This window comes from Heptranchias perlo, chromosome 23, assembly GCF_035084215.1.
Source record: "Heptranchias perlo isolate sHepPer1 chromosome 23, sHepPer1.hap1, whole genome shotgun sequence".
In the NCBI taxonomy this organism is placed as follows: Eukaryota; Metazoa; Chordata; class Chondrichthyes; order Hexanchiformes; family Hexanchidae; genus Heptranchias; species Heptranchias perlo.
In genome coordinates this window covers 18398055-18425424 of record NC_090347.1, presented here as the reverse complement: position 1 = coordinate 18425424, position 27370 = coordinate 18398055, and the positions used below count along the sequence as shown (strand labels likewise).

The 27370-nt window shown below is 38.5% G+C and overlaps 1 protein-coding gene and 1 long non-coding RNA gene across 3 annotated transcripts in view; one reads left to right on the top strand and one right to left on the bottom strand.

Annotated features, from left to right (window-relative positions):
• Positions 1-89: 89 nt before the first annotated feature.
• On the bottom strand, positions 90-2595 carry LOC137341150 (uncharacterized). Its single transcript, XR_010966971.1, has 2 exons — positions 1842-2595; positions 90-1624 (listed from the first exon to the last, which is right to left on the bottom strand). It is a non-coding gene; the product is annotated as an uncharacterized lncRNA (long non-coding RNA).
• Positions 2596-2811: 216 nt separating this feature from the next.
• bahcc1b (BAH domain and coiled-coil containing 1b) overlaps positions 2812-27370 on the top strand; it is a 220666-nt gene continuing 196107 nt past the window's right edge. For both annotated transcript variants that reach the window (XR_010966970.1, XM_068004128.1), the window contains exons 1-2: positions 2812-2960; positions 4774-5096. Coding sequence is in view for 1 of the 2 variants with exons in the window: in XM_068004128.1 (XP_067860229.1) it covers positions 4895-5096 (202 nt within the window). In the remaining variant the exon portion in view is untranslated. The remainder of the gene's footprint in view (positions 2961-4773; positions 5097-27370) is intronic.

Genomic DNA, 27370 nt, shown 5'->3' with positions numbered 1-27370 from the left:
GTTTTAGTGACTTGTCGCGTCTTTACAGATTCATTTCTTAAATAAATACGGCAAAGTTTAGTACAAAGTCATTTCACAGACGCCAAAAGAAAGGTTTCGCAGCCGTGAAAGGGGATTGCTGTCTTTATTTTCAATCATTTTGGCAAGTTTCCTACATGCGATTACATATTGGTAACTTTATGATACTGTGTGAGAGCGCCATAGTACAATAAAGGGCCCATTGTGCAAATTGTATTTTTTTATTTTTTTGATAAAAGCTGTTCGAGCCTAAAGAAGGAAATATCTAACCTCATGAAGTATTTCGGTTTTTATGTGTTTTCTTTGATTTGCCGTTACAGTCACTTAGAATTTTAATACTAAGTACGAACAGACATCTGGTTTACCTTTGGAACACTTTCTCTTAATTGATGTTTAAAAGTGGTCTTTATGGCTATCGGTAGGTTCCAACTTATTAAAGCTAAAACCAGATCTCTCCCCCCCCCCTCACCCCCCTAAAAGAAACGCACCGCTTTCGAAACGTGGTCTGTCCAGATTATGTCTCCGAAAATTCCACTTAAACACACGATTAAAGAAAGCAAAATAAAAAATAAAAACCCGAGCCAACCGTCCACTGACTGCAGCGTGTAGGCTGCTTTTCAGGCTTTTTGAGCCCCGTTTACTTTTACGTTTTTCTTCAATAAAATGCCTCGTAATGAAGCAGCCGTGCCAATAGCTTCTATCATTTACGAGAGTGACCTCAACAGCTTATAATGCAACACAGATGCAGTACCCTATTAGAGAGATTTCTCACATTCGCTCAAAGCTGGGTGGATTAAAGTAACAGTCGCCCTCTTTCCGAGGCCCTTTTACAACCTATATTGAAATCATACAGTAAAATAACTGGCTGGGGTCTCTCCTATTCGAATTTCTGTCATTATTTTTTTTACCGGACGCTATTTTCCCTCTGAAATGCACTGCCATTTTATTGCAGTAAGCTGGTTTCTGACGGTCACGCTTCCGAATCAGATCCAAAGCCCAGAGATCACTGGTTGGTTGGTTCTGAATTCATGAAACTGGCCTAAAATTGACAATGTATAGCAGGGGAAACGAGATGCTGGCTGTAGACTTTAACACGTTTACTGCGTATTTATCTCTGCAGTCCAGGTCTGTGTAGTTAATCTATATAAAGCTAACAAAACGGATGCTTATGCAAACCCTTGTGAACCATATACTGAAAAGTTTATAAAATATATGCATACATTAAATGCAACATACAATATCTGCAAGCAGTTATTTCCATTCTCTCAGATGTAACCGAACACTACTTTTTATACCTATCTCCTGTGAACTGTGTTGTTTTTTGTAAAATTGCGTTTCTAAGAAGCGTCCTGTTTCTTTTTCCCCTTTTTTGTGTTTTGCCTTGCATTGCAAGCATGTATAGAGTAGCCTCCGGCCTCTGGTGACAAATCCTCGTTTCGGTAGTTGGATCTGGGTGTAAGATCGAAGGAAACTGTCAGTCAGTGATGCTTCATTGATCACGCACAATCCTCTTTGCAGGACTTGCCTTCTTCAACGGCCATCAGTCATTTTGCATTAATTATCCTATCCACTGGTCCTCCAGGCTTCAACAGGGCTCCTCTGTGCACTGTTGGTGTAAAGAGAGAGAGCGAGAAGGGAAAAAGGAGAGGATTACAAGTTAGAAAAAAAGAAGGGGAGTGAGAGAACCAAACAGATGCACAGGTTTACATATATATATATATATAAATATGAATGAGAGACTGGCATTGTTGCAGAAGAAGGCGGAGGGGGCTGGATGACAGACAAAAATAGAATTAGAAAAATAAACTTTTTTTTAAACCCACCTCGATTTGTCTTTTTCCTCTTTCTTGAAACTCCAGTACTGATGAATGAAGTATGTCCACACGGATGCTAGCACACACCATGTGTTTTCTACACGCACATTGCCTTCCAAACTTCCTCTTCGCGCCAGGCATCTTGTATTGAATTTCTTCACCCTATCGTGTACAATTGGTTATTCTTCCAACTTGTTCAGCTCTCACATTTTTTCCTTCATAGCATCTTTTCGATTCTCATTTTTTAAAAAAGAAATTCTCTCCATTTAAGCTGCAGTTGTAAACTCTGAAATCACATTCTCCCCTTTGGTCACAGTTATCCCTATTCTTTTTATAATTCTCACACTCACCCTTATATATGTTAAATTACTTTATTCTATCCCTTTGTTGCTTCTCTGGTCATTTCATTCTGTCGCAGTAATCTTTGTACCTCCTTCCTGGTGTTGGAAAAGTCTGCTACCTCGCTCTTCCTGTTTCCTTTCAAGCACCTCTTTTTGTCTTGTAATTGTTCTTTCACCTTCTGTCCTTTTCTTCCACGTTGCTTATCACTATGACTCCCTCTCTCTTCTGAAAATCTGCTGCCTGACGTTTCCACTTTTTTTCCCATGTAATTGCTTTTTTCCCCTCACTCAGTATTTCTCTGTAAAGATCACCTTCCTCCTGCACTACAACTCCACTCTTTCACTCTTCCCCTTTTCTGCTCTAGGGCCATTTGGGTCTCTTTAGAGGCCGCCGCGAAACCGTCACTTCCCTTTATATCTCTCTGCTGCAACTCTGAGCAAGGGGCGCCCCGAAACCGTCGCCGCGCCCTAATTGCTTTTCATGCAGCCCGGTGCGGACTGGCCGCCAGCCAATCAGAGGCTTGTTTACACAGTTTGATTGACAGGAATCTGGCAACCCGCCAGCCAATGGGAGTCTTGTTTACACAGTTTGATTGACAAGAGCCCAGGATTGCTAGCAGTGCGTGCCTCATTGTACAGACAAGTTGTTGAAGCAAAGAAATCTTTTAGTGCTCGTGCTCAACTGCAACCTTTTCAGAAGTGTAGCATGTCACATAGCGTCCAGATAATTAAAAATTAGTATTTTTTTGCTTTTTTCACAATAAGGCAGTGTATACTCGGAATTCCAGTAAGTACACGTTTTTGCTACATATATACAATAAAAGTCAAAATACAAACATTATTATAAAAATTAAAATATTTGTTATTTTAAGTGTAACCTAATGTATTTCCGGCTTTGTTTGTTATTAAAGCAATGTAATCAATAAACCGTTCTCTTTTTTTTGGTTGTAAAATCCCACTTTTGTCCGTGCAAAAACGGAAGCATAAGCTCCAAGCGGCACGCCATGGTTGTGTAGCCGCTCTGTGCGCTCTCTAGCCCGGTTGGATTGGTGAGGACAGTGCGCTCTTAGATCAGCTACCATTCACTTATCTTCACCCAAAACACCTTCTCAAATGCTTCCCTAATTTTTCAAAAATGAATAAATATATAAAGTCTCTAGAATCGCCGCTCTGCCTTTGATATTATCAAGAAGACATTGAGCAGAGGGGAGCGGTTCTAGCTGAAGCAGCTTTCTTAGCGCGCTGTAATGATACGGAATGTCTCATTCATATTCGATATTTTGAGAGACGATATCATTTCAAAAATCCTAAACGTACAAAAACATTAAGAATGAGTGATAACTTTCAACGCTATTTTGTCGGCGAGATGATAAACGCCTCGATTGTAAAGCAATGCTAGGTGGAGAATAAGACGGAACACACCGAAGAAAACAGTAGTCATTTTGTGCTGTGAATTGACAACTCGACTCCCCACATTACAAACACAGGCATTTTACACAATTCGATTCTAATTATGTTTAAAATGTATATCGTGCTCAATCGATTAATTGCTACGTCTTTGCGGCCAATACTTTAAATTGCAATCTATATAGAGTAGGTAAGAGCATGCATTCGTTTTAGCTGCAGGACGCATAATGCAGTATACTTTTGGGGTTTAGGTGCATATTTTGCAGACTGGCTCGTTTTACAAATAAAAACCGACTTTTGAGATAATCATATTGGTTGAGAAGGGAGATCTCCCATTTCTTTTGCTTAACGATAACGTCTCGATTTAGCATTTTTAAATATTCCACACAGCTCTCTCTGTAATTATTAGTGTGTTGTGACAATGGTAACTTCATCTTGAAATTAATGTCAGATGGAAATAAAGAAAGAAGGAAGGTAAGAGAGAGAAAATGCTGAAAAATAAGGAGGAAAAATGAAAGACAAATTACGAGCATCCAAATGAACGCTAGCCTCTTGTACCGAATCGCCAATGCATAGTGTGGGTACGCGCCCGTCTTAAAGCGGGAGTATAAATGTATCCTATACATATAACTGGACAAAATGTTAAAGCAAAAGACAGTACAAATTCTGCTGCATAAACCAATTCGTCTTAGAAACAGGGGCCTCCTTTAATAAACATTTCATTGTTTAATCCTCTGAATGTCATGAGTAATTTATGTCCCCGGGTGCCGTGCGCTGAATGCAGGCTCTGTAAGTGCAGATATTTGGTTTAATTTTCTTTTATTGTTGGAACTACTAAGTGTTGAGGTAAATTGGTGTGATTTATAAGGGAGAGTGGATTTTTAAAAACATATTATTAAAATGGTCTCGGGTGTTCGTTCTTCTGTTGTTAAAATATATGGGTTGAAGAGAGGCTGTGAGTTTATCTTGATTTTTTTATTCTGTGGCTTGAGTGTTATTAGAAGAAAGGGAGCTGTAAATGGAGAGTGATTTTGAATTATCAAGAAGGGTGTGAGTTTTCATTTGATGTTATTCTACTTGGTGCAGTATGGCGGCTGCGAGAAAGAAAGGAAGGAGCCCGCAAAGTTTCTCTTCTCTGGGTTTGAAGTACGGTGTAGATGTGCGATTGATCACTGATTCTCTTTCTGTTGCAGAGCATGGGAGACCCGGCTGGCTGTAAACCAGAACACTCAGATGAGCCTGGATCCGTCTGAATCTCTCCCGGAGACTCGTTTGACTTTGTGGATCTGTACATTGGGGTGATCTCGGTCCGTTATGGACGGCAGGGAATTCGCTCCTCCTCCTCCCCATCTCCTCTCTCATGCGCTCGGCGTGGAGGCGGCCAGGGAGCGAGGTGCCCTGGCGCACCGAGCCGTCGGACGAATCGCCTCGACCGGCCACAGCACCGCACCACACCCGGCCCACTTCCAACCTGCGAAATACTTCCCATCTCCCCTCCCCATGGCTACACATTCAGGTTAGTGACTCTCAACACCAACTCGTGAATATATATATATATATATACAAGTCTGCTTGGTCGAAATAAATAATTTTGCAAATAGCCCTGAAAAATGTTACTCAAAGCATAGTCTCATGCAGGCTTTTGTTAAATAACATTTATCAGTGTCGCAGAAAAGCACCGGTGTTTAGTGCGAAATGAATCGATGTCTTTTAGCATTAAAAGCTGAAATGTTTCTCGGAAAATGCTTAGTTTGAACAGTAATGCTTCATACTATTAAAAAAAATACTGATAAGGGTATCACATTCTAATGAAAAGTAAGAGTGCAGATCCTATATTTAAATGCTGTTATCCAGTACAAAGAGACTGTAGTCACCTTGAATACTGGTGCTGTTCACAGGAGATGTGTATATTGATACAGTGTAATGCAATAGGAAAATTCTAACCGTTATGTTCTGCATATTCTGCAGAAATGTAATAGTGCAAAACGATATTGAATGGAGCTATTCAAAAGAGATCGCAGTCACGTTTAGCGTTAAGCTAAGTGGCAGTGTATCTGTCTGCGGGGTGTGTAATGGTGTGGTGTAATGCTCGAAAATCCGGTTTCTAAAATGGTTTGCGAAGTGTGAGGGTGAAAATGGGTTCACTCGACATTCAGAAGCTTGGTCAAGTGTTTCTGGTATTCTGTTAAACAAATACTGCACAGGCGTTATAGCAAAAAAAAAGTATTCTACCGTCTGGTCTATAAAGAAGAAACAGAAGACAGAATGTTGAGTTTGGTTTGGTGTGTTCACGCTATGCCCCTGGAATGGTACTTATATTTATATATTAGTACCATTCAATATGCTAATACACATATATACATAGTTTAATATTATATATAGTCCATTATTGGGGAAGTCACAGACGTATCGAAGTACAGAATTCCACTGCACCATTCCAAGTCACTTTCTGTAACGAGAAATTCAGATTCAAGCATCGCAGTACTCCACAAATGTTGCTTCTCGGCATTCCTCTGTAGTAACAGCAGTAACAATAATAAAGAGGTTGTCAGTTCTTGGTTTTGTCAGAGCAGATGTTTTGAATGTCGGTGTTTCTGATTTTTTTTTGCAGTGATGGTTTCTAAGTATATAGTTTGGATCAAGTTTCATCTTAAAAAAGAAAAAAAACACACAAGCGCGTTCCTCGTGGTGCTGGCGAGTGCGGGACTTCGGCGGGGCTTGGGAACATTTCTGGAAAAAAAATCTCATCATCACCACTCACCGCCGAGAATAGTCAGTGACCCCCCCCCCACCTCAAAAAAAACCAAGCCACTCGCCGCTACCTGTGCATGCATTTACAAGTTTGCGAGATAAATAACACATTTGGTGGGTTTTAAGAGTGTAAAAGATGTGACGCGTTTCTTCATGTATTATACAGGAAAATGCTTAAATTGTCACTGTGAGGTAACCTACAACACCATGGTCACCGTCTCCACTGGTAAGTTTTAGAGTTTCTGTAAACCACAGGGAAATTTAAAAAAAACATTTCGAGACCTATATATATAGATTAAAACAAGTCATTTTCGATTCCATGGTGTTTTTGCTTGGAGGCAAATGCTGAGCAGGCGTTGCATTAGTCAAATGAGAAGGAAGATTGCTGCCTCTAAGTGTTTGGATTGATAGATCACTGTTAGTTAGAAAATATTTAATACCGTATGATGCGAGTTATAATGTGGCGGAAAATTTGTGTTTAGAAATGGACACATTTGTGGATTCAAATCCCAATGGCGGATCAGCGACTTTCTTTAGGGATTTGACCAGCAAGATGACAACGTTGTGAGGAATATTGAAATCAAGACCATTTGAGAATACCGACCCGGACTCTGAATGGGCGAAGCCCTGTAATATGTGTTTTTTTAATGTTTCGCTTGATGCACTTGGCACCGAGTCAAGACGTTTTATTAATCGGACTGCAATATAAAGCACGCTAAGCAGGCGGGCTCTACATTTTTACTAGTGACCTAGCGCTCGCCATTGATTAAACCCGAATAGCCTGTCCTTTCTGGCCAGTGTACGTTACGTAAAGATCAGAAGCGACTGCTGTATGAAAATTTTAGGAGATATGAGTTTTAAAATAGCCCTTTGTTCACACTCTTAACTAACAATTGATCCTTGTATTGACAGACAATAATCACATTACATCAAATGAAGCCATTCAGAGCAAATACTTTCTTCCTTTTTTAACAAAATGCAATACCATAAAAATGAGGCCAATTCTCTTGGATTATATGTATAATCCCCCCCTTTCCTGTTGTTTTATAGATTTCAATGTAGGTTTACCAAAGCATTTTTTAAACATGTCCCCAAACATGATTTAATACGAATGAATCACTTTTAAACATTTTTTACCACATGGCGGTAAAACGTAACACCGGGCAATATCTTGAAGAAAACGCGATTCCCATTGTCCGAATGGACAGTGAGCTGAATTCGATCGTTGCTGTTCGTACTTTCCCTGCTTAATACTTGACTAAACGCTATTAAATACCACGAAATAAGTATCCTGGAATTTGATAAACAGTTCTATTCCAGAGAGTCTTGCAGCTGATAAAATGGCAATCTGTGAAACAAAAAAAAGTTGTGCCATAACTGAATTGTCTTACGAGAAGTTATTTCCATTATATTAGAGCTACCTGTTTTAGGATCAGTTCCGGTTCAATATAAACCCCAGATACAGAGATATCAATGCCTGATTGGTTTGCAGGGTCTAAAAAGTGATCTTGTGTTTGCCATTTTTGTAAGGCGTTTTCAGACATTTGCTAACAGAAATAGTACTGCTATATTCAGAGGCTGGCAATCTGTAAATATATTGATACTGTTTCACTCGCAGTTCTTTCCCAAAATGGAAATAGTGGAAGAGTCTGCTGTTATACGGCGGGGCGGTGTTTACTGGAGTTTGTTTTTAAAAAATGTTTTTTGTCACATGGGGTCCACCTTGGGTTAAACCTGTAAACCTGCTTATTTCTCCTATCACTACTAGATCTTTTAAATATCACAAGTGAGATTGTAAAAGAAAGAAATTACTCCTTCAAATCCACCATTTACATATCCGAAGCCAAGGGGCTTCACGAGGTTAAATCAGGCCATCTCTCTCTGACAAACACATACAGAAGGAACTTGGATCGCGTCTGTTTCATCTCGATATAATTTCCCTCTCTGCCCTTATGTTTTTGACGAATTCTGTACTTTAATTTTGTTAATGTCCCCGTCAGCTTTTGTTCATGTCAGTACAAAGAATCTCATTTTTCACCGCTCGCTCCTCCTGATTTCTCTCCTGTATCTTTGGTCAGGCTCAATCATTTGTTTTTCTGTTTTTCCACCATTGTTGTCACTCTCGTTTTGTTTCTCATTTGCCTACAACACACTGCCCGCTTGTAAAGCACTCCTATTTTATTTGTGAAATTGCCTGTCAATAGAAAAGTAGATCAATATTTAGATAGTTTTATTAGTCAAATAGATTTATTGGACAGACAAGTCGATAGACGAGTTGATTTATTACTTTTATCAGATGAAACAGATAATGGAGAGATGCAGATAGATAGGTATGTTAGTGTGTACGTTGTACCTATCAGAGAGATATGTACATAAAGCAAACGTTTCATTTAAACATAGCAGGAACAATAATAGATGCAGGTATGTACACAGGCAGGCAAATCTCTATTTAATATCACACAAGGATAGGTCGTATCTACGCAATATATTTACTTAGAAACAAAATATAGCCGATTAATAATATAGATACTGGACTTTAAAGTAGGGAGCCATTGATTAGATAGGTGTAAGTTTAACTTATATGAAGCAAATACTGATATTATCCTTTTGAGAGAACTGTACAGTACATATGTACATGCGCATGTAACTGGAATAGACGGAGTTTAACCAGGCAGCTCGATGGTTCAAGCTCTCCTGTTTCTCTTCGGGTTTTGCTTCACCCAGTAGCTTTTCTCATTAGCTTTGCGATTGGACACGAACAACTCTCTATCACTTTTTTGAAGTGTCCCGTCGCTATTTTTTTCCTTTTGTGTTGTCGCTGATTTATCGAGGAGTTTTTGCCAAGCCCTGGACACCCCACCCCCCAACTATCCTCAGCCCTTCTTCAAGTAAAAACGATTTGGGGCATTTTTTAAAAAAAAGATTGCCTTGGATGTTTTGACACTTTCTCAGCGAAGATGAAGCAATATTCATTTTGACAAATAAAAGTTAACAAATTTAGGCCGAGAGATTCGATGCTGGAAAAGTCTACACTCGGTTCTTAAGATAATTGCGAGTCTGAATTACACCGGTTGGTAATGAAACGTTTTTGGTCTTCAAATAATTCTGTGGCTTATTAAAGGGTTAATGCTTTCTCTTCTGATACACCCTCGGAAACATAAATAAGCTCAGGCATTTGTAAAGTTTTGGAATTAAGAGCGCTAGAAAGCAAAAACATCAAGTAGTGAAGTCATTTCTTCCATTTTTTAAAATGAGAATGCCTACAAATCAAGATCACGCCATTGAAACACTAATTTACTTCATTCCTGTTTGCGGCATTTACTTTATTATGGACAATGAAGCATTTCCTGCGGAGAATTTAATTTTGCTTTAAAACACTTGATATTGTTCAAACGGCCAAGACTTAAACCTAAAGGTACAATGAGGGAAGATGTGCAGAATCTATACACATATCAAGAAATGCCGTACGTTAAAGTAACTAACAACAACTATAAAAATCCGGTGCTCCACATCTGAGGAGGTCGTTCACGAACGGCCGGGAATGTCTGTCTGAAAGTGACCGATGAAGCAAATTCGTCGTCATTTACGACCAGAGGACAGTGTATATCTCCCCGGCTGCGTCTCATTGCAGCATAAACATCCAAACAGAGCCGGGCTTTTAATGTACAGCTTGTTTTGACTTTGCTTTACCTCAGTACCGAGTTTGCAAAACCAAAACAATTAAAAAAAAAAGACGTCCAGGTTTGTATGACATTCTTAATTCTTCAGGGTTCTTGACTCCAACTCAAGGATTAGATAAGAGATTGCGAAAGTGTATTACAACTGGTCTTTTTTGTCAAACATCTGAAACATTCAGCGTTTATCCCTTAATCATTCTTTTCATTCGCAATTACTGTATTTCCTTTAGAGGAACGCACTGAGACTCAGTTCTGGCATAAAACCTTGCAAACTCTTCAAGTCCCCAAACCAGGGCTCTGCTATCGATTTTACAGCTTTTCAACGTAGCGTGCACTCAAGAGACTAAAATATATGATGAAGTATGGCATAAAGCAGATACCGCTTCTAAATGAAAGGTACAGGCTGAAATTAAACAACAGAAGCTGGACCGTGCTGTGGGACTAATTCCGTTGACTAACAATTTCGTAAACGGGGGTCGGGGTGGGTTATCCTATATTTCTGCCTCGAATTTCCAAGTCAAACACCAGAAGTATTAAATAATCGGACCTTGTGTTTAATAAGAAGAAATCCCCTCAGCTCCCATCTTTACAGCGAACCCGTTCTGATTTTCTTTTTTCAAAAATAAACCATCCTTGGTCAAAGCCTAAAGGGATTCTCCTCCCAGTTAAAATCTTTCTGCTTTTAGATAAGACTGGAGCGTGTTAAAGCTGTTACACGCCTTTCTGCTTTATCCCGCCGAGGCAGGCGATGCACTGAACTGCTGATTGGAATTTTCTTTGGAATATTCTGTTTTTAAAAAAAAAGTGAGAACTCGACGGCTGCTAAAGCTTTCGAGCTGTTGTATTGTGCTGGGTTTGAATTGAGATCCCCGCCCTCTCTAATCTTACTATTTATTTACTCTCCAGCTCCCGCTGATCTTATTCACTCAGTCTGTTTAGAAAAGCATCGGCTGTTTTATTTCCACCCTCATTTACAACAGCCCCCCCCCATATATATATCATTTAAAGGGGCTTTAATGAGCGCTTTCTTATATTGGTTTCTTCTGATGCAATTTAATCAGCGCAATTTAAAAAACACACGTATTTTTTCTTTGTAACTTAAAATTGTCCAAATGGGGCGAAAATATTTTTGTGGATTTCTTTTTAGAGCCATTTCAAATCGCGATCCTTCATATCTCAACTCTATTAAAACGAAAGGCTGAGATTTGTTTTTACACCCAAATGTTTAAAACAATTTGCCAGTTTTAAGAGATGTCACAAAACGTCAAAACTTTTTGTTGTAACAAAATGTATACATTAGGGGAAAATGTGACCAAACCGTGCAATGGTTTACTGTTTAAAATGTTTAGACATGTACAAGACAAGGGGCTGTACACTTTAATCATTGTAATCCAATCTATCCACTTATCCGTATTAGTAAATTAATTGTAAATTGTTTTACAACATAAGCACAATTATGTTTGGAGGAACTGGGGTTTTAACATATGAGATTATCATTCTGAGATTTTTGGTGGTCATTACCATTTTGCAATAACACAGGATTTAAAATCAGTGTGTAGTTCAGACAGCAATCCTCAACTCCTCAAACTGATAGCAGCCAGTTGAAGACAGCAGCAGGTTTCTGTGCAGGACCAACGCATATCTTATGGGAGGAAGGGAATTTGCAAAAATAGTCCCTAAAATCTTTAGCTACTGTATTTAGTTATGTTTTTCAAATAATGACACATTCTTATTGTGATTTCAGAATTCTATATTCTTGCTGTAAACAATATCAAAATAGATTTACCTAGTTTAGAAATCTCTAGATTATTTAATTTTTATACATATTAAAGTTGACATAGACTTTTTGCTGGAATGCCTTTAATGATTCCATTTCAACCTCAGCCTCAGATAACATATAGATAAACTTGCCTGGGAGTTCCTTAGAAGGCTTTAACACACTTAGTGTGTGATAAACGTGGATTCTAATGGTTATGCAGTTATACAAGGCTTGAGAATATGTTGTAGCCTTGAAGTATTTCCAAATATGACTTTTTAAAATAATATAAATTACACAACTCATTTTTTAAATAGTTTTCCTAGATTTTTTTTATTGGACATTCATCATTGCATTTTGTATCTTCAATTACTATGGTTAACTACTGCCATTATAGCCCTTAATTTTTTTATGCCATGTGACAGGAAGAGGGCGTGTTTTAGTATATGGTGCCAGGGTATGATGAGATCTGGAGACAGGAAGAGAACATTTTATAGAGGAATAATCACATTTCAAGGATTAAATGATTTTGAATAAACTCTATATATTTTTATTTACAATGACATTTCTAAGGATGTTTGCTATTTGCATTATTTGCCATCAAAACACCAGTGACTATACTTTAAAAGTAATTAATTGACTGTGAAGCAGTTTGGGATGTCCCGAGGATGTGAAGGGTGCTAAATAGTGTAATTTCTTTTTTATATACTGCTTTTCAAGAGCATTTTCAAAAGCATCAACATTTTGTAGTTGCTTTTGATCAGTGTTGATGCTTTTATTTTTTAAATGCCTTGAAATTGGTGATATCATTACAAAAAGAATATTGTTCCTGTAATTTTTCTCAAACTAATCTCCCTTTGCAGCTTTCAGAATGCATCCATTTCTCGATTTAATATATTTACCAAAATGCTTTTTGGATGCTGGATATCATAAACATGAAAGCATTTTATGCAACAAAACCATTCTCTATCTGAAATGTTATTAAAAGAAACATTTGTAACATTGCTATATTGGATGATTTTGAAAAAAAAAGTTTGACATAGTTTGCACAAGTTAAAGTCTTTTATAAGAGTCTGAAGAGCATTTCAGTTCTTCCTGAGTACATTTTGAACGGTAAATGGAGTGTGTTGGAAGTTGAATTGGGATGTATGTTGGGAGCTGTTTTGGTAATGTATGTTGGGAGTTGGGGATGTATGTTGAGAACTGTACTGGGATGTACTTTTGGAACTGTGCTGGAGTTGTGTTGGTAATTTTACCATTAGCTGTATTGGCAGTTCCACTGTGGTTCTATTTGGAGTTTGTTTAAGGGAGCTGTGTTGGAGATTCTGCTGGGATTTGTGTCAGTAGCTGTTCTGTAACCTTGTTGGAACCCAGGCAACTGACTGCATAAACATCTACCACATATCACACTACATGTATAGCACATAAAGTATTCATTGACATAAAACACCTAATACTGTTAGGCCTATTATGCTGTGGTTTTCCTTGGGGGCCAGAGTGACCGACTATTTGATTTAGAGTGTTTACACGAGTGTGATTTGAATTACTTTGATTTGCAACTGGTTTTAAGCTCGTATCAGGAAATGAACGTTTTTACTCCAAACTAAGTTAGGAGTAAATAACTCTGCACTGTTTGCACTTGTAGCGTTACTCTGAACTAGTTAGCAAATCACAATATAGATTTATAGTTGCAGCGTAAGTGATGCTTCATGCTTCTCTGATGACTTGTGGATAAATGGTATGAAGCCATACAGATTAGGAAGGGGCCCAGTTTGATCCTTTGTCCATACTGAGTTAGTTGTTCTCATCAGGCGGTGGCAGTGTGGGAGATACAGTTGACCCCACTATCTTTAGACTAGGAGGGGGGAATGTCTGCCAACGTTCCTATTCATGATCACTGTCGAGTGATCCCTCTTGGAAAGCGCTTGTGGGTGGACTTTGAGGAAGGAAGAATTAAGCTCAGTTGGTTGCCTCTCAGGGTCAAATAGACTGCGAATACTGATTGTATTGGTGAATGCCGATACTCATTGTATAGGATGGCCTCTTGGGTGAGGTACTGGAGGGCTGCCAGTGCCTGTGGAACCATACCCCAGCATGAATGGCCACCGTTAGTTGATGAGGGGAGAAAATGAGAAAACAAATGGGGCTTCGCACTGCAGCATTAAATTCTAGTTGCTGTGAATTAATGCCTGAAGATTCCCTTTTGACTGATTCATTAAAATAAACTTGTTAAATTTTGTATGTCGTTCAAATCGTTTCATGTGCATCATATTCACAGTGTGCCACAAGATTTTACTGTTTGTACAAAAGAAATATGATTTTGCCTCAGAACCATACATGGATCATCATTGTGCAAGCCAGGAATTGTCTTATTTTCAAATTCATGCACATGCAAAAAGCATCACTTCTAAGCAGTAATCTTAGTCAGTTTGGACACTGTTGTTGATAGCCCAGGAGCTAAACTCAGAGATGTGGCTACAAAGTTAACAGGCAAAATTGATCAATAATATGACTGGGAAGAGCACTACCTGATTATTGAATAAAATTACCAGAGATATGTTACCGGGGAAGTCTGAAAATCATTGATAGAAGTCAATAGCCTGTTAACTAACTTTCACGGTCAGTGTCCTGTCCTGCAGTATACAACATATTTTTGAGGTATTAGGTTTTACACAGATCTGTTGCACTTTTTGTGACATTGTGATCTCTGAAGTTTGCAATCTGTAATGGATCCGAGAATGACCCGAGCGGAGGGGAAGTGGGGTGACTTGGAAGAAACTTGGTACGATTGCTGCTGCAGCAATATGTCAGTTTTATTTAATAACAGAATCTTTAACTGGTGGAGGAACAGCACCATCATTTTGTCAAAAAATGACTGGGCAGGTGAGGCAGTGATATACCAGCTGATTTCCCTTGTTGTTGCTCATGGACTAAACGTTTTTTAAAAAAAAGTTGTGTCTACCTCTTTCTGGAACCCTCCCTCTCTTGTCTTCTATTTTCTAAATCTTGCGAGACCCCTTACTCTGTCTTTCTGTTTGTTTTAAACTCTTTCTGTCTGTCTCTCTTTCTCTCTCTTTATGTCTCACAGATATTTTCTTTTGTTGTCATTGCAGTATTTATTTGTTTCCAACATTTTCTTGTGTTCTCTTATGGTGTATGTCTTCCTTGTCTCTGTTGCCTCTCTTCTGTAACTTTTGCTCACTGTGCATGTGTGTCATGCAGTTTCTGTCTTTCTGTATGTCACTCTCTGCAGGTCTTTCTCTCTTTATTTCTGTATGGCAGGCTTCACACACATTTCACACACTTTCTCTCCATTCCTTTCTGAATGTCCTGTTGTCTTTTTGTATGTAATGTGCTTTCTATTTCTCCTGTGACGTCATGGAGATCTAGTGGTAGACTTGGGGCTCAAAGCCTCTGATAATCACAAAAATAATCTTATCTTTCTATGTGAATGGGGAATTAACATTTGCTACCTTGCTGCTTTAATGTGAGCGAATAGGGGGCAGGACATGGGTTGAGAGGGAGCAGCAGGCTCAGTCTCAAAGGGAGTGGAAGAAAGAAAGACTTGCATTTATATAGTGCCTTTCATGACCTCTGAAAGCACTTCACAGCCAAGGAAGTATTTTTGAAGTGTAGTCACTGTTATAATGTAGGAAACATGGCAGCCAATTTGTGCACAGCAAGCTCCCACAAACAGCAATTTGTTAATGACTAGATAATCTGTTTTAGTGATGTTGGTTAAGGGATAAAAATAGCATTGGCTAGGACACTGGGGATAACTCCCCTGCTCTTCTTTGATATAGTGCTGTGAGATCTTTTACGTCCACCTGAGAGAGCAGACAGGGCCTTGATTTACCATCTCATCTGAAAGATGGCACCTCCAACAATGCCGCACTCCCTCATTACTGCGCTGGAGTGTCAGCCTAGATTTATGTGCTCAAGCCTGTGGAGTGGGACTTGAACCCACCTCATAGGCAAGAGTGCTACCAACTGGGCCACAGCTGACAGTTCGGTGGGGAGAAGGAGAGAGAGCAGATGCATTATGAAGCAAAGCGCAAATCAGGCTATGGCTATTCAGTGAAGCAACGGTTGGGCCTAGAGCATGGACCAGAAGAGATGCTGGGCCTTATACCAAGAAGCTGATCAGAGGCTGGGCCCATTCAGAGGAGGAGAATTTGACCAAGGCTGTTGAGGAGAAGTGGTGAATTTGGGAAAATGGGGACCCAGGTAGCATACAGTGGGAAGGCTGGAGGCACACAGAGCAAACAAGAAATGGCGAGAGGGTGAGAAGAGTGAGGTCGGTGATTCAAGGCTCTCAAGGTGAAGGCAGGAGTGGGGCTTAGGGTTTGGGAGCGCTTAAAGCAGGTGTGCGATCTGGGAGCACTCTGTTGGCAGATTATTTTCCTTGTGCAAGCACAAAAGGCAGCCAGCCAAGAGAGGGAATAATGAGGTCTTTGTGCAAATGTGCTTTCTTTTATGTGCTGCATAAATTGGGCCTATGCTGAGGGAACCAGGCTTGTGCCATGGAATATTGAGGAAGGACACACCTCAATACAGGGTTATTGGTGAGGCCTGGTGAAGGATAATGGGCCATGTGGGGAAAAGTCATATAAGAAATTGGAAGATGGGATGGATAAGTTTGTGATTCTTGTTTCTGAATGCATGTTTTAATGCATTTATTTTACAGTTTTATTTTTAGTGGTATTTGGTGGGATGATGAGAAACTTTCTTTGTGGCTGTATCTCAAGAGAATTTTTTTTTTACATTTTTCAAAAAGATTTTGCTCATCAAAGTGAGGGATGTTGTTGTTGAGGAATAGAACTCTTCCTTTTTCAGGCACCCAGTGTCTGTTTCAAGCACTTTTCGGTCAAGTATTGCACAAGCAGATGCACAGTAAAGTTCCCATCACTCTGTCCCAACAATGAGCCTCAACGCCATGTACCAGTGTGACATTTTTCTATCCCCCACATCATCCATCCTGTGGTTCCTTCTGAATGACAGTGCCAATTAGTGCTGAATTAGGGACAGTTTTGTGCTGTGTGCCCTCACCTACTAGGAACTGGATCGAGGTTGTCCAAGATAATTTCACTCAGATCCCTTACAGCCAGAAAATGGAGGAGACTTTCATCCTATCAGCAGTCTAGGCTAGATTTATGCTCAGGCTTGAGAGGTGAAAGGTCAGTATTTAACCCACTGCGTCGATGGTTCTCCAGAAAGATTTTTTTTGCCACAGTGTGATTGGATAGAATTTTCTTTCACTGCAATGTGATTGGAGGGAAATGCTTTTAGTGATATGATAATTAGTGAATAACAAAATTAGAAAATAATGAGAATAACCAATTAGAAAGAAGAACAACAAAGAGACATAACTGTTGAGGAAGAAGAAAATTGAAGTCATGACAGACACAAACATGTTATTATGTATTACATAGAATTACATAGAAATTGCAGCACAGAAACAGGCCTTTCGGCCCAACTGGGCTATGCTTTATACAAGAGCCTCCTCCCACTCTACTTCCTCCAGCCCTATCAGCTATATATGAAGTTATGTTCATAGATACATAGCTAGTGATACACTTACAGGTTCAGACATCGAACTGGATCAGTATTTGATAACTATCGTTTTTATTTTTTTATTTAGGGAGTGAAAAGAGAATAAATAGATACTGGGGCTATGAGGAGAGAGTGGGCAGTGAGAGTAGTTTTGGTTTGCCCCAGCTGAACGCCCTTCTTCTGTAAACTTATGTTGTTCTAAATGATATGAATAATAGTTGTCTGGATTAAGTTAAATCTTAAATACATTGGAGTAAAGGTGGATACTTTTTTTTTGATCAGGATCAATGTAAAAAAGTATCGTGACATTGGGATGACTGCACAGGTTTTTCTTTTTAAGCTACTTTAAAAAATCAATCTATTTGTTTAAACACTGACTGAAGAAACGAGCTATGGTTAACTTCATTTTTCCCAAAGTACAGTATCACAGTGAACAAAAGAAAGTCACAGGAAAAAGATATACTTCAATTGTTGCAAAAGAAGTTTAACATTTAGACAGTCAGTCAGGGTCTGAAAATAGCAATGCTGTTGTTAGTTGGGTGCTGTCTGAATTGTGTACAGTAACACATGGGTACAAGTGACTTCCACAATCGGGGGTACTAATTACATTATACACTGCGAGGACATGCCTTGAGAATCGCTCTAAGTGTGTGAAACTAATGGATTGCAGTCTTGTATTTGAAAGCAATCGTCAGAACAGTTCACTGAAGATAAGTCCCTCAAAACATTGTTACAGACTTATATATAACAAAACTATTGTAAAATCATATTATTTCCAGGCCTTAATGGAAACAGTTTCTGCACATTTCACTGTGGTGGAGTGCATCATTTACTTAGTCCGAAACCTTTGGTACTTAAAGACTTTTTACTTTTGATAATTGAAGGTCATTTTTTTGGCCCCCCAAACCGAGTGCCTCAATACTCAAAGTATCACTCTTTGAAAACTATATATTGAATTATATTAGAGTGCACTCATGTGGGATGTATAGAACAAGTAACTGTTAGGTCCAAAATGTACTGAATGTAGGATTATCCTTTGTAAAGCTACTCATTGTGATTAATTTTTTTTTAGAGTTTCATGAATGAAGCTTACAGAAAATGCTTGAGTCACTTCTGACAAAAAAAGAGTGTAGAATGAATACACAACCCAGTGGGTGGTGCTGATTTTTGTCATTACCTGACCTTCGATGAATGCCCTCATGTCATCAGGAATTTCTTGCTAGCGAGCAGGATAGTTCTGTGAACATGCTGTTTTTGGAGCAGCATGTTCAGTTATAGTAAATGCGACACACATATCTAATCTGCCATGATATTACAACCAATATTGTTTTTAACCAGATTCAGTGAGAGCATCATTTGTAGCAATGAAAGCAGCACTATAACTCTGAATATTAACAGAAATTCCTGGAGATATAAGGAACTTTAGTGCCTGTTGTGGTGTTGTCTGCTAATTCCCAATCATAAATTATGTAATGGTAAAATATACAATTGCTGCCTGTTGAATAATATACAACCAACGTATGTTTGAATATTAAATGGAATTGTTACATGCACATCCTTGATATTTGATATGTACTTCCTTATATAAGAGTGGATATCCCATGTACTCCGTTTGGAGATTTGTAACAAGAAATCACACTAAAATATTAGTGACAAAACAAAACTATTTGAATAATACCTTTGTACTCTTCAGAAATGCTGTAAATACTTTGTGCAAACACCAGTTTTCCTTGACTGTATGTGAAGTAAGGGTGGAGCTGTCTGGACTCAAACGGAAGGTTGTGTTCTCCAGGACAGTTTTAAGCATTGAAAGAGGAAAATCCTATCAAAGCTGAATACAGTTTAAAAATCTCTTATTAACATCAGAAACACCCTCTTTCAAGTAAAACTGTGCATTAGAAAATAGCATTTCTGCCTCCAGCAATTGTGAACAGCTGCAGAAATCAATTGAGAGAAGAGACATTACTTTGTGTGAAGTTTAATGACCACATTTCTGTTTTTAAGATGAGATAAACTCGGTTGTTGAGTATAGCATCACTATCAGAAATTCAGTGATTTGCCTGACTATGATAGGTTTACTATTTTGCTTGGTAAAATATTATACAAAAGAGATTTTTTTTCATCTGTAATTGCTTGTGTGCTCATTGATTTGTGGACCTTTATTGAAGACTTCAGTACCTTTTCCCATAGGTCTAGCTCCTCATCTTAGGTTGGATTCATGTTTTCCAAGAATACTGTACTCTATGGGTGTTACTGAGCTACCCTTTGATTACCAAGTCCAAATTTTAATCCCACCCCCAAAATGATTATAACAAGTCCCACAGCACATTACTATTCTCCAAACTACTTTGCAATATTCAGAATTGTTGTTTTTCATGGTGACTGTATGATATCAGTTACAGTTACTTTGAAATGTAAAAAGCATCAACGGGTTACTAATGTCCAGTTGCTGAAGCTGATTAACTGCTTTTGAAACTATTTAGCAAAACAAACTTTTTTACAATCTGTCCATTTCTCTTATTTAAAAAAAAGTTTCTCCTCTCCTGAAGGCATTGGCCCTTTGCTGCCATTTGGTTTCATGAGTACTGGTCGCCTCTGGCAATTCATTTATTTGTGTCTTAGTCTTGACAGTAAGTCTCTTTACCCGTGAGGGATATCAGAGTAGAGACCAATCCTGTCTGGATCCGGCATCTAAGTGCACAGCAGTGGTCACTGGACAGAGACCAGGTGTAGGTACCTTGGCTGAGACTCTCTTCTCTGTCCCAGGGCACTGAGTCCAATTGTAATGTCTCTCCTGCTGCTTGGCTGAGAAAAGCTAACTCAGCACAGATCAGACCTAGAGCTTTCCTGATCTGAATCACTGGATAAACTCATTGAGTCCATTTTGTAATTTAATTTAAAAGAATAAAGCCTGAAATTTTCAAATGCACCAAATTTATAAATATTTGGTGGTTTGTGAATCACTGTGAAGTTAGTTGTGCTGTGATGTTAAAAAGATAAAAGGCATTACCTGATTTTAGAAATATTGACTATGTAAATAAATTGTACTTTCACAATGTCCCTAAATTTTAAAAAACATAATGTAATAATTTGAGAAGATTCTTGTAATTTAACTGGTAGTGCACATTTTTTGTATCTGTGTTCCCTTCGATTCTCTGTGATTCAATACTGCAATTAGGTAAAGTGCTTAAGGAAAGACGGGTATGGGCTTGCTCCATTCCATGGCAGATGTGAAGCTTGTCCAGGTTTCAAATGATAATTATGGCTTTGAACAGGTCTCACAGATAACACAATTAGAACTGAAAATATAAACATTTAAAATGTATAACAAGTCATTATTTCTGTTAACAATTCAACTAATTTTAGTTTTTAATCAAAACAAAACTGCAAATGACCACATTTGTTAACGTGATGATCTAAAACAAAAATAGACTTGGGCCTCTCTTTCCCTTGGGTTTTCTGTTAAAAGTATAACATCACAAAATGACATCCTTTATCTCCTGTATGAATTCCTCTAATTGCCGTCTGGATCATTTCTCATTTCACCCTCTGACTACTGAATATTTCTACCAACTTTCAAAATCCAGTACAGCAGCATTCTCCATAGTAGTATATGAGAGGCAGACACCCTTTGCCCTTAATTTTACCAATCCACTTAAAAAAAATGTACATTTTATATGTTAACTGCAGCTATGAATTTTCAATCTTTTTTTTGAAATACAATATTGGCAGAAAAAGTATAAAAGATTTCAAGTAATATTATCCAACTCTTCTACAAGCTCCAGTAGTCACCTCTAGTGACTCTTGCTCCCTCCTTTTCTATTATTTGTGTGAATGCTCGTTTGTACTCCCATTTATTTTCATTATATTTTTATATGGAGAATATGATCGACTTAAGTCATAAAATATTCTGAACCAACCCTGCTCAGTATTCTGAATTATATACACGCTAACAGGCATGACAATATTCTCACAAACTTTTGGGCTGTTTGCTTTATACATTGTTAATATAATGCACTGCCCTGTATGGAAGTTTAACTTTTTAAACCAAGAAAATCACAAAAATGTAGGAGGTGCAGCCTTTAAAAAGTGATTATGGTCCAGTAAACCGAAGTACAATGGAGATCCAGATTCTGTCATGATAGGTGGTGATAACACCTGTCATTAGTCTTATCAAATCTTCTGCTGTGCTACATGGTTGAATACAGATTGTAATAACCAAAAGGAAGCTTATGATAAAATTGATTTTTTTTTTGCTTAATCAAAGAATACTGTAAACTGAGAAGTACATGTGACCCTCACACTATTGTGCTACTTTCTAATATTTTGCATGACAGACATGCAGACAACCATTTTTTGCAGATGTTACATGACAGCAAATATGTGTACCTTGAATGTAACAAGGGCCACTCAGCACTCGGAGTGTTATTAGCCAAGGTAACTACCGTCAATGCAATCTACAGTCAAATTCAGCTGTTAGATAAATAGGAAAAAATGAATGCTGGCCTTACTTCTTGCCCGTTCCTTCCCACCATGAATTCGTAACTGTGTTTATGCATTGCCACCAATATATTCAAATGAGAAATTCTGGAGCTTGATATCAGACCAGATACAAGAACCTTTAAATTGGATCTTTTTGAAAAAGCACCCAAAATATGATTGTTTAGCGTTTTGCATTTCATGACTCAAGTTGTGGAATAACATCCATTCTAAGATCAACAGTTAGTTGTGTTGAATATATCTTTTATAAATACATTTCCGAAGTATACAAATGTAATTGTGAATAGAACGCTTCAGAAACAAATTACAGCTTTTACTTTTATGTGCAATGTTTGATTCTGTTTTAATATAATTTTATTATTTTGTTTGTCATTCCTTTGGTGCAAGGTCTGAATCAAAATTAGTTGCTCTCAACTAATTAGGTTATTACATTTCTTTTGAGTGCAAACAGTGTACACATATTTTTAAATATAATAAAATATGTGAGGATTTTTAAAAAAATTAATGTCTTGGCATTGTTGCTATCTTCATTTGAATAAATTAATTTAACCATCTCCCACTCGGAAGAGCTGAAAAAGAATAATGAACAGCAAGCAGCTCAAGATAACTCCAGTATCACATGGATCTGTTTTTTTTATATATATAATCTTTCTTATACAACCAGTTGGAACTATGTGTCATTGTAAAGCAGAACTTTGCAGCTACTAGTTATTTAATTACAGGTTCTGGACATTTTACTATTTTCTATTAGTGCTGTGAAACCACACTGAGCTCCTTGTATGTATTCCAGGAATAAGAAAAGGGTGCAATTGGAAAATCACTAAAGGGGGGAGAGGGTTAAATGATCCCAAACTTAATGGAATAGTTGAAATACGGAAATGATGCCGTATGGGTTTTACTGCTGTTAGATTTTATCCCAGTGTGTGCAGAAGAAGAAATGTTCTGATAAATTGAAAACCAATCTAAAGCGTGTCGCGTCTAGATAATTTCCACTGCGTTTTTACACTTTCCTTTTCAAAATTATATGCAACACTAACTTTGATTTCATTGTATAAAAACAGAAAGTGCTGGCAATGCACACCAGGAAAAGAGAAAAGACAGCTTCATGTTTTGGGTATGAACATTCATCAGAAGCTTACAGTTCTGATGAAGGGTTTACATCAAAAACATTCACTTATCTTTGCTCTTTTCATATTCTGCTTGTGTATTTATAGAATTTTCTGTTTTATTTCAGATTTCTGCAATTCATTTATTTTCCTTTTTATTTCTACTTGTTAAAATTGTAAAATAAATAAAGCGGGAAAAAAAGTCCTGGAAATACACAGAAGGTCATTCACCATCTGGAAGAAAACTGCATTAGCAGCATTTTGTGTTTTTTTTCCAAATGTGTACCATTCAGTTTTTCTTTTCATCTCCTCCTTGTTAAAATGTTGCAGTCACACATTTCAAAAGAAATTCATATTCAAATGACTTTTTTAAAAAAAAAAGCTTTCCAAACATTTTCATGTGCTGTCTCATTTGTAAAATTGTTAGTGATGTTTTTACAGAGAGCAGAATTTAAGTTTGTTTTGTGGTTCTGATATGTTGAAAGCTGTTAAAGGAGATTCATTATTCATAGGCTAAAATGTGGCTAGTGGGCTTTGACAGTGCGTTGGTTTTGAACTACAAAATAGCTATTTTTCTGTTTGTTCAGGAACCCAGCTGTTACTGCTGGTGGGCACCCAGATCAAAATTCAGATCTCAAGGCGATTCCCCCTCGCCATAACACAAGGAGGTTAAAAAAAGGAGAAAACAAAAAAGCTTCATTTCCCTTCAGAAGTCATTGTTTCCTTTTGTTCCAAGACTGTGGGCTTGAGAGGCTGACACACACATACACACACATTTGTGTTCCTATTAAAAAAGAAGTTAAGAATATTGCAGGAAAAACAGGATATCGGTTGCAGAGGATGGGAAACTGGCACTGAACTCCTGACTGCTGGAGTTATGTGAGTGTTGGGAATGATATTGGTGCCAGGAGTTTGAGTCAGATGTTCAGTGGAGGCAGGAGAGAGTGTGAGAGACTACAGATACAATTTGTCTCAGGGCTAGAGCCAGGATCCCGGAATTAATTCAGCAGAGTCAAAATCATTTGGGACGGAATGATAGAGCTGTACTCATTCCGAAAATGAACTGTGCTGCATTAACAAGGCTGTGCAAAACTAATCAAACTAGACATGTAGGAGTAATCCATATTTGATTGGAGGATTTTTGATTGCACAAAAGTATGTCCGTACCTTTATTCTTGAGACAGTCATCCTTGAAACGAGTGTGTGCATTTATATAAGAGAGCGTGGAGGAGTGGGGAGCACCTTCTCTACAATAAACCTGTGAGCACTTAGTCAAATAAATGCAAAGTTTTTGAGAGACTAACAAAACGTTTCTTATGTCTTGAACCCGTGCTGTGCAATATTAGCAACAAATGTATTAAACCATCCGATGAAATTCCTGCTTTAACAAAGGCAACAAATCGTTTAATTTAAACAGGTTAGGCCTTCACTAAATTAACAGAGGGATCTCATACCAGCACGTTAATGTGTTTGTCACTAATATTACTCCGCAAAATTCAAAGCATAAAAGTCCTTTATTCCATTTTTGTTTTAAAAGTAGTTTTAACTTTTCAAATAGTTTAATCTTAGCAACAAGTTACAAATTGAGACGCCCAGCTGTTACATAAGAAATAGGAGCAGGAGTAGGCCAATCGGCCCTTCGAGCCTGCTCCGCCATTTAATAAGATCATGGCTGATCTGATCCTAACCTCAAATCTAAATTCATGTCCACTTGTTATACTGTTATGGCCTCAAAATCGTGCTGGTCTCTTGGCATCATGCACTGACCCTGACTGAAAAGGTGGGTATCCCTGATCACGTGTCTATTGTCCATGCTGCTCTATACCTGGCCACCAACAAACGTAGCTTCCTGAGATAAACTTCCCTCCTGTGGAGGAGCTCCTGGCCTCTGCTCGGTGGCCTCTCCATGATGGCTTGGCTGGGTTCAGGAATGATTCTTGTGGGGAATTCTACAGGGAACTAATTTGCACCCTCCCACTCCCTGGCACAGACCACAATGTGCTGCACCACCCACAGTTGAGCAACTCTCTTTACAGGCAAAGGAAGTTGAGGGAAGGCACTAGATAAGAAAAGACAGTGAATTGTACTAAAAAGAAACTTTTTACAATTTGTATTCAATAGTGAAAAAAGGCAACTAAGTTAAAATTACATATGGGGTTGAAATTTGTTTCTTCACTAATTTTACCAAATAATTAGACGTAAGTATAAACTGCTAGACCACAACTTATTATTCAAATCTAGCTTTTGGCTAAAGTAAGGGGAGACAGCCCCATTGAGACTAGTAGGTGGGTGGTAGAGCAAATAATCTTCTTAGGTATTTTTCTGATGTCAGAATCACGAGTGAAGCTGAAGCAATTTTTTGCCATTGTAATCAATCCTAAACTCCAACTCCTAACCTCCATTATTCATCTATCTATGTAGACCCAGATTTTGCTGGGGGCGTATCTACGGTGTAGGGACCCTTGAAATGATGGAGGACGTTAATTACGTCACTCTACATTTTCCTGGTACCTTTGCACCGCTCCGCCATTACCCTCACCGAAAAAAGTTAGATAGTAATTATTGTAACTCCGTCCTCGTTATAATCAATGGCGATCACAATTTTCCTGCATTTAAGATAGTTTTCATGCCGCTGCCATTTAGACTGAAAAATAATAGCACTGGTGGCCTGGCAGCAGAGTGATTTATTGACTTTAAATGTATTCTCTGATTGCATTTAAATGACATGCTAATGTGTTTGCTGATCGGGGCTTATAGAAAGACGGGTTCTTAAACCATTGCATTGTCATGTCAATAAAACAATTCTATTCTTTTCAGTATTTTTAAAACTATGTTTCCTTTTTAAGCATTTCTTGGTGCTAATCTGCTACTTCACAAATTTGTCCATTGAAATAAATAAATATCTAAAAGAAATTCAACAATTGTTTATCTATATGTGTACAAATGTTTAAGCCATGGCAGGTAAAGCCAAGCGTTGACACTCCAGTTTTAAATGAAGGTATCAGGAATCTTCTATGGAGTGATAGAAGTAGAGTGGCCACTTCTGACTCGCCGCTGCGCTCTAATTAGAAAACGAGGAGAATATGGAGTCAGTTATCATGAAATTTATGGTCTACATCACCCATCTCGCAATTGCAGGAAAGTCTGGGCCATAATCACCCCCATCTGCCCATTGTTGGTCTATCTATATAATCACCCCCAACTGCTCATTATTGGTTCATCCATATAACAAAATTGGAGATTGCCACCCTCCAAACACCACACATCAGTGTGTCAAAAGTATAAACAAGTGTAAAAAGTATTAGAAAGAATGCTGCTTTTTCTGACCTGGAACCTGAAATTTACAAGCACCTGCCAGTCTGCAAACAACAATTACACTCTGATTGACCTCGGGACTTATATAGGTGATTTCTCACATAGGGTTCCTGAGCATTGGCTTTAAAGGGAGAGACGAGGTCAACAGCTAAACATCACAACAATGCTCCAGATCCCAGGTTACCCTGAGCAATACCATGGGACACATGGGAGATCAGGTGTGTGTGGTTAGACGTTTAGTGGTGTTATTGTTCTCTCTTTTTTTCACCAATTCACTCCTTTGCTCTCCCAAAGGCGCTAATTCCTTGCTTTAGTTTGGTACCAGGGGCACCAGTCACCCTTTGATACCTCTCCCAAGGAGCAATTATTCACATGTGAGCCTTGACTGTGAGAATCAACAGGCTATTCAATCACAGAGATGTGATTCTTGACATGCGTATTTACAGCAAGAGGCTCTGGATAGTGATTAGGAGCAAGAACCCTGTGTGGTTTCCCCTTCCCTATCCAAGTGTCCCTACTGCTGCTTTGGCTGAGACCAGCTAACTCAGCACAGGATCAAATCTGGGACTGTCCTGGTCTGTTTGCCTCAGCTATTGACTGGACAATATTATGGGGCCATGGGGGAAGCCAGCAGTGTTACCTTCAAATTTGAGTTGCAGCTCTCCCTATCGTTCAGTTGATTGAGGCAACCTGTAACTGAGCCACACAGATTAAAAGGTCTCAGGATGTGATTGCAGTCTGTGCCGGGTTAGCTGAATTTTACCCAGGTTGGCAGTGGGGATTCTACAGTTTTGCCTCAGCTCCCTGCGACAGAGAAGGAAAAATCACTCAGAGTTCCTGTTCCTGGTTGCTAGTCAGCGATCCCTGCTAGAAGGTGCACAGGTGTGGACTATCGGGTGACAACAGGATCAGGCTCACTGTGACCATCCCCGTGGTCAAAAACCCCTGCTGACTCTCATTGTCTAGGCTCACAAATGAAAAATGGCCAACGAGGATTCAAATGGCGAACGGTCTCAATTGAACTGTAACTCAGCAGGAGGCAATGTCTTCAGGAGAGGACGAAGGGGAGAAACGGGAAGAAAATTGTTAAAAGATTTACATCTGATCTGTCACAGTCACCATTGATATCCCG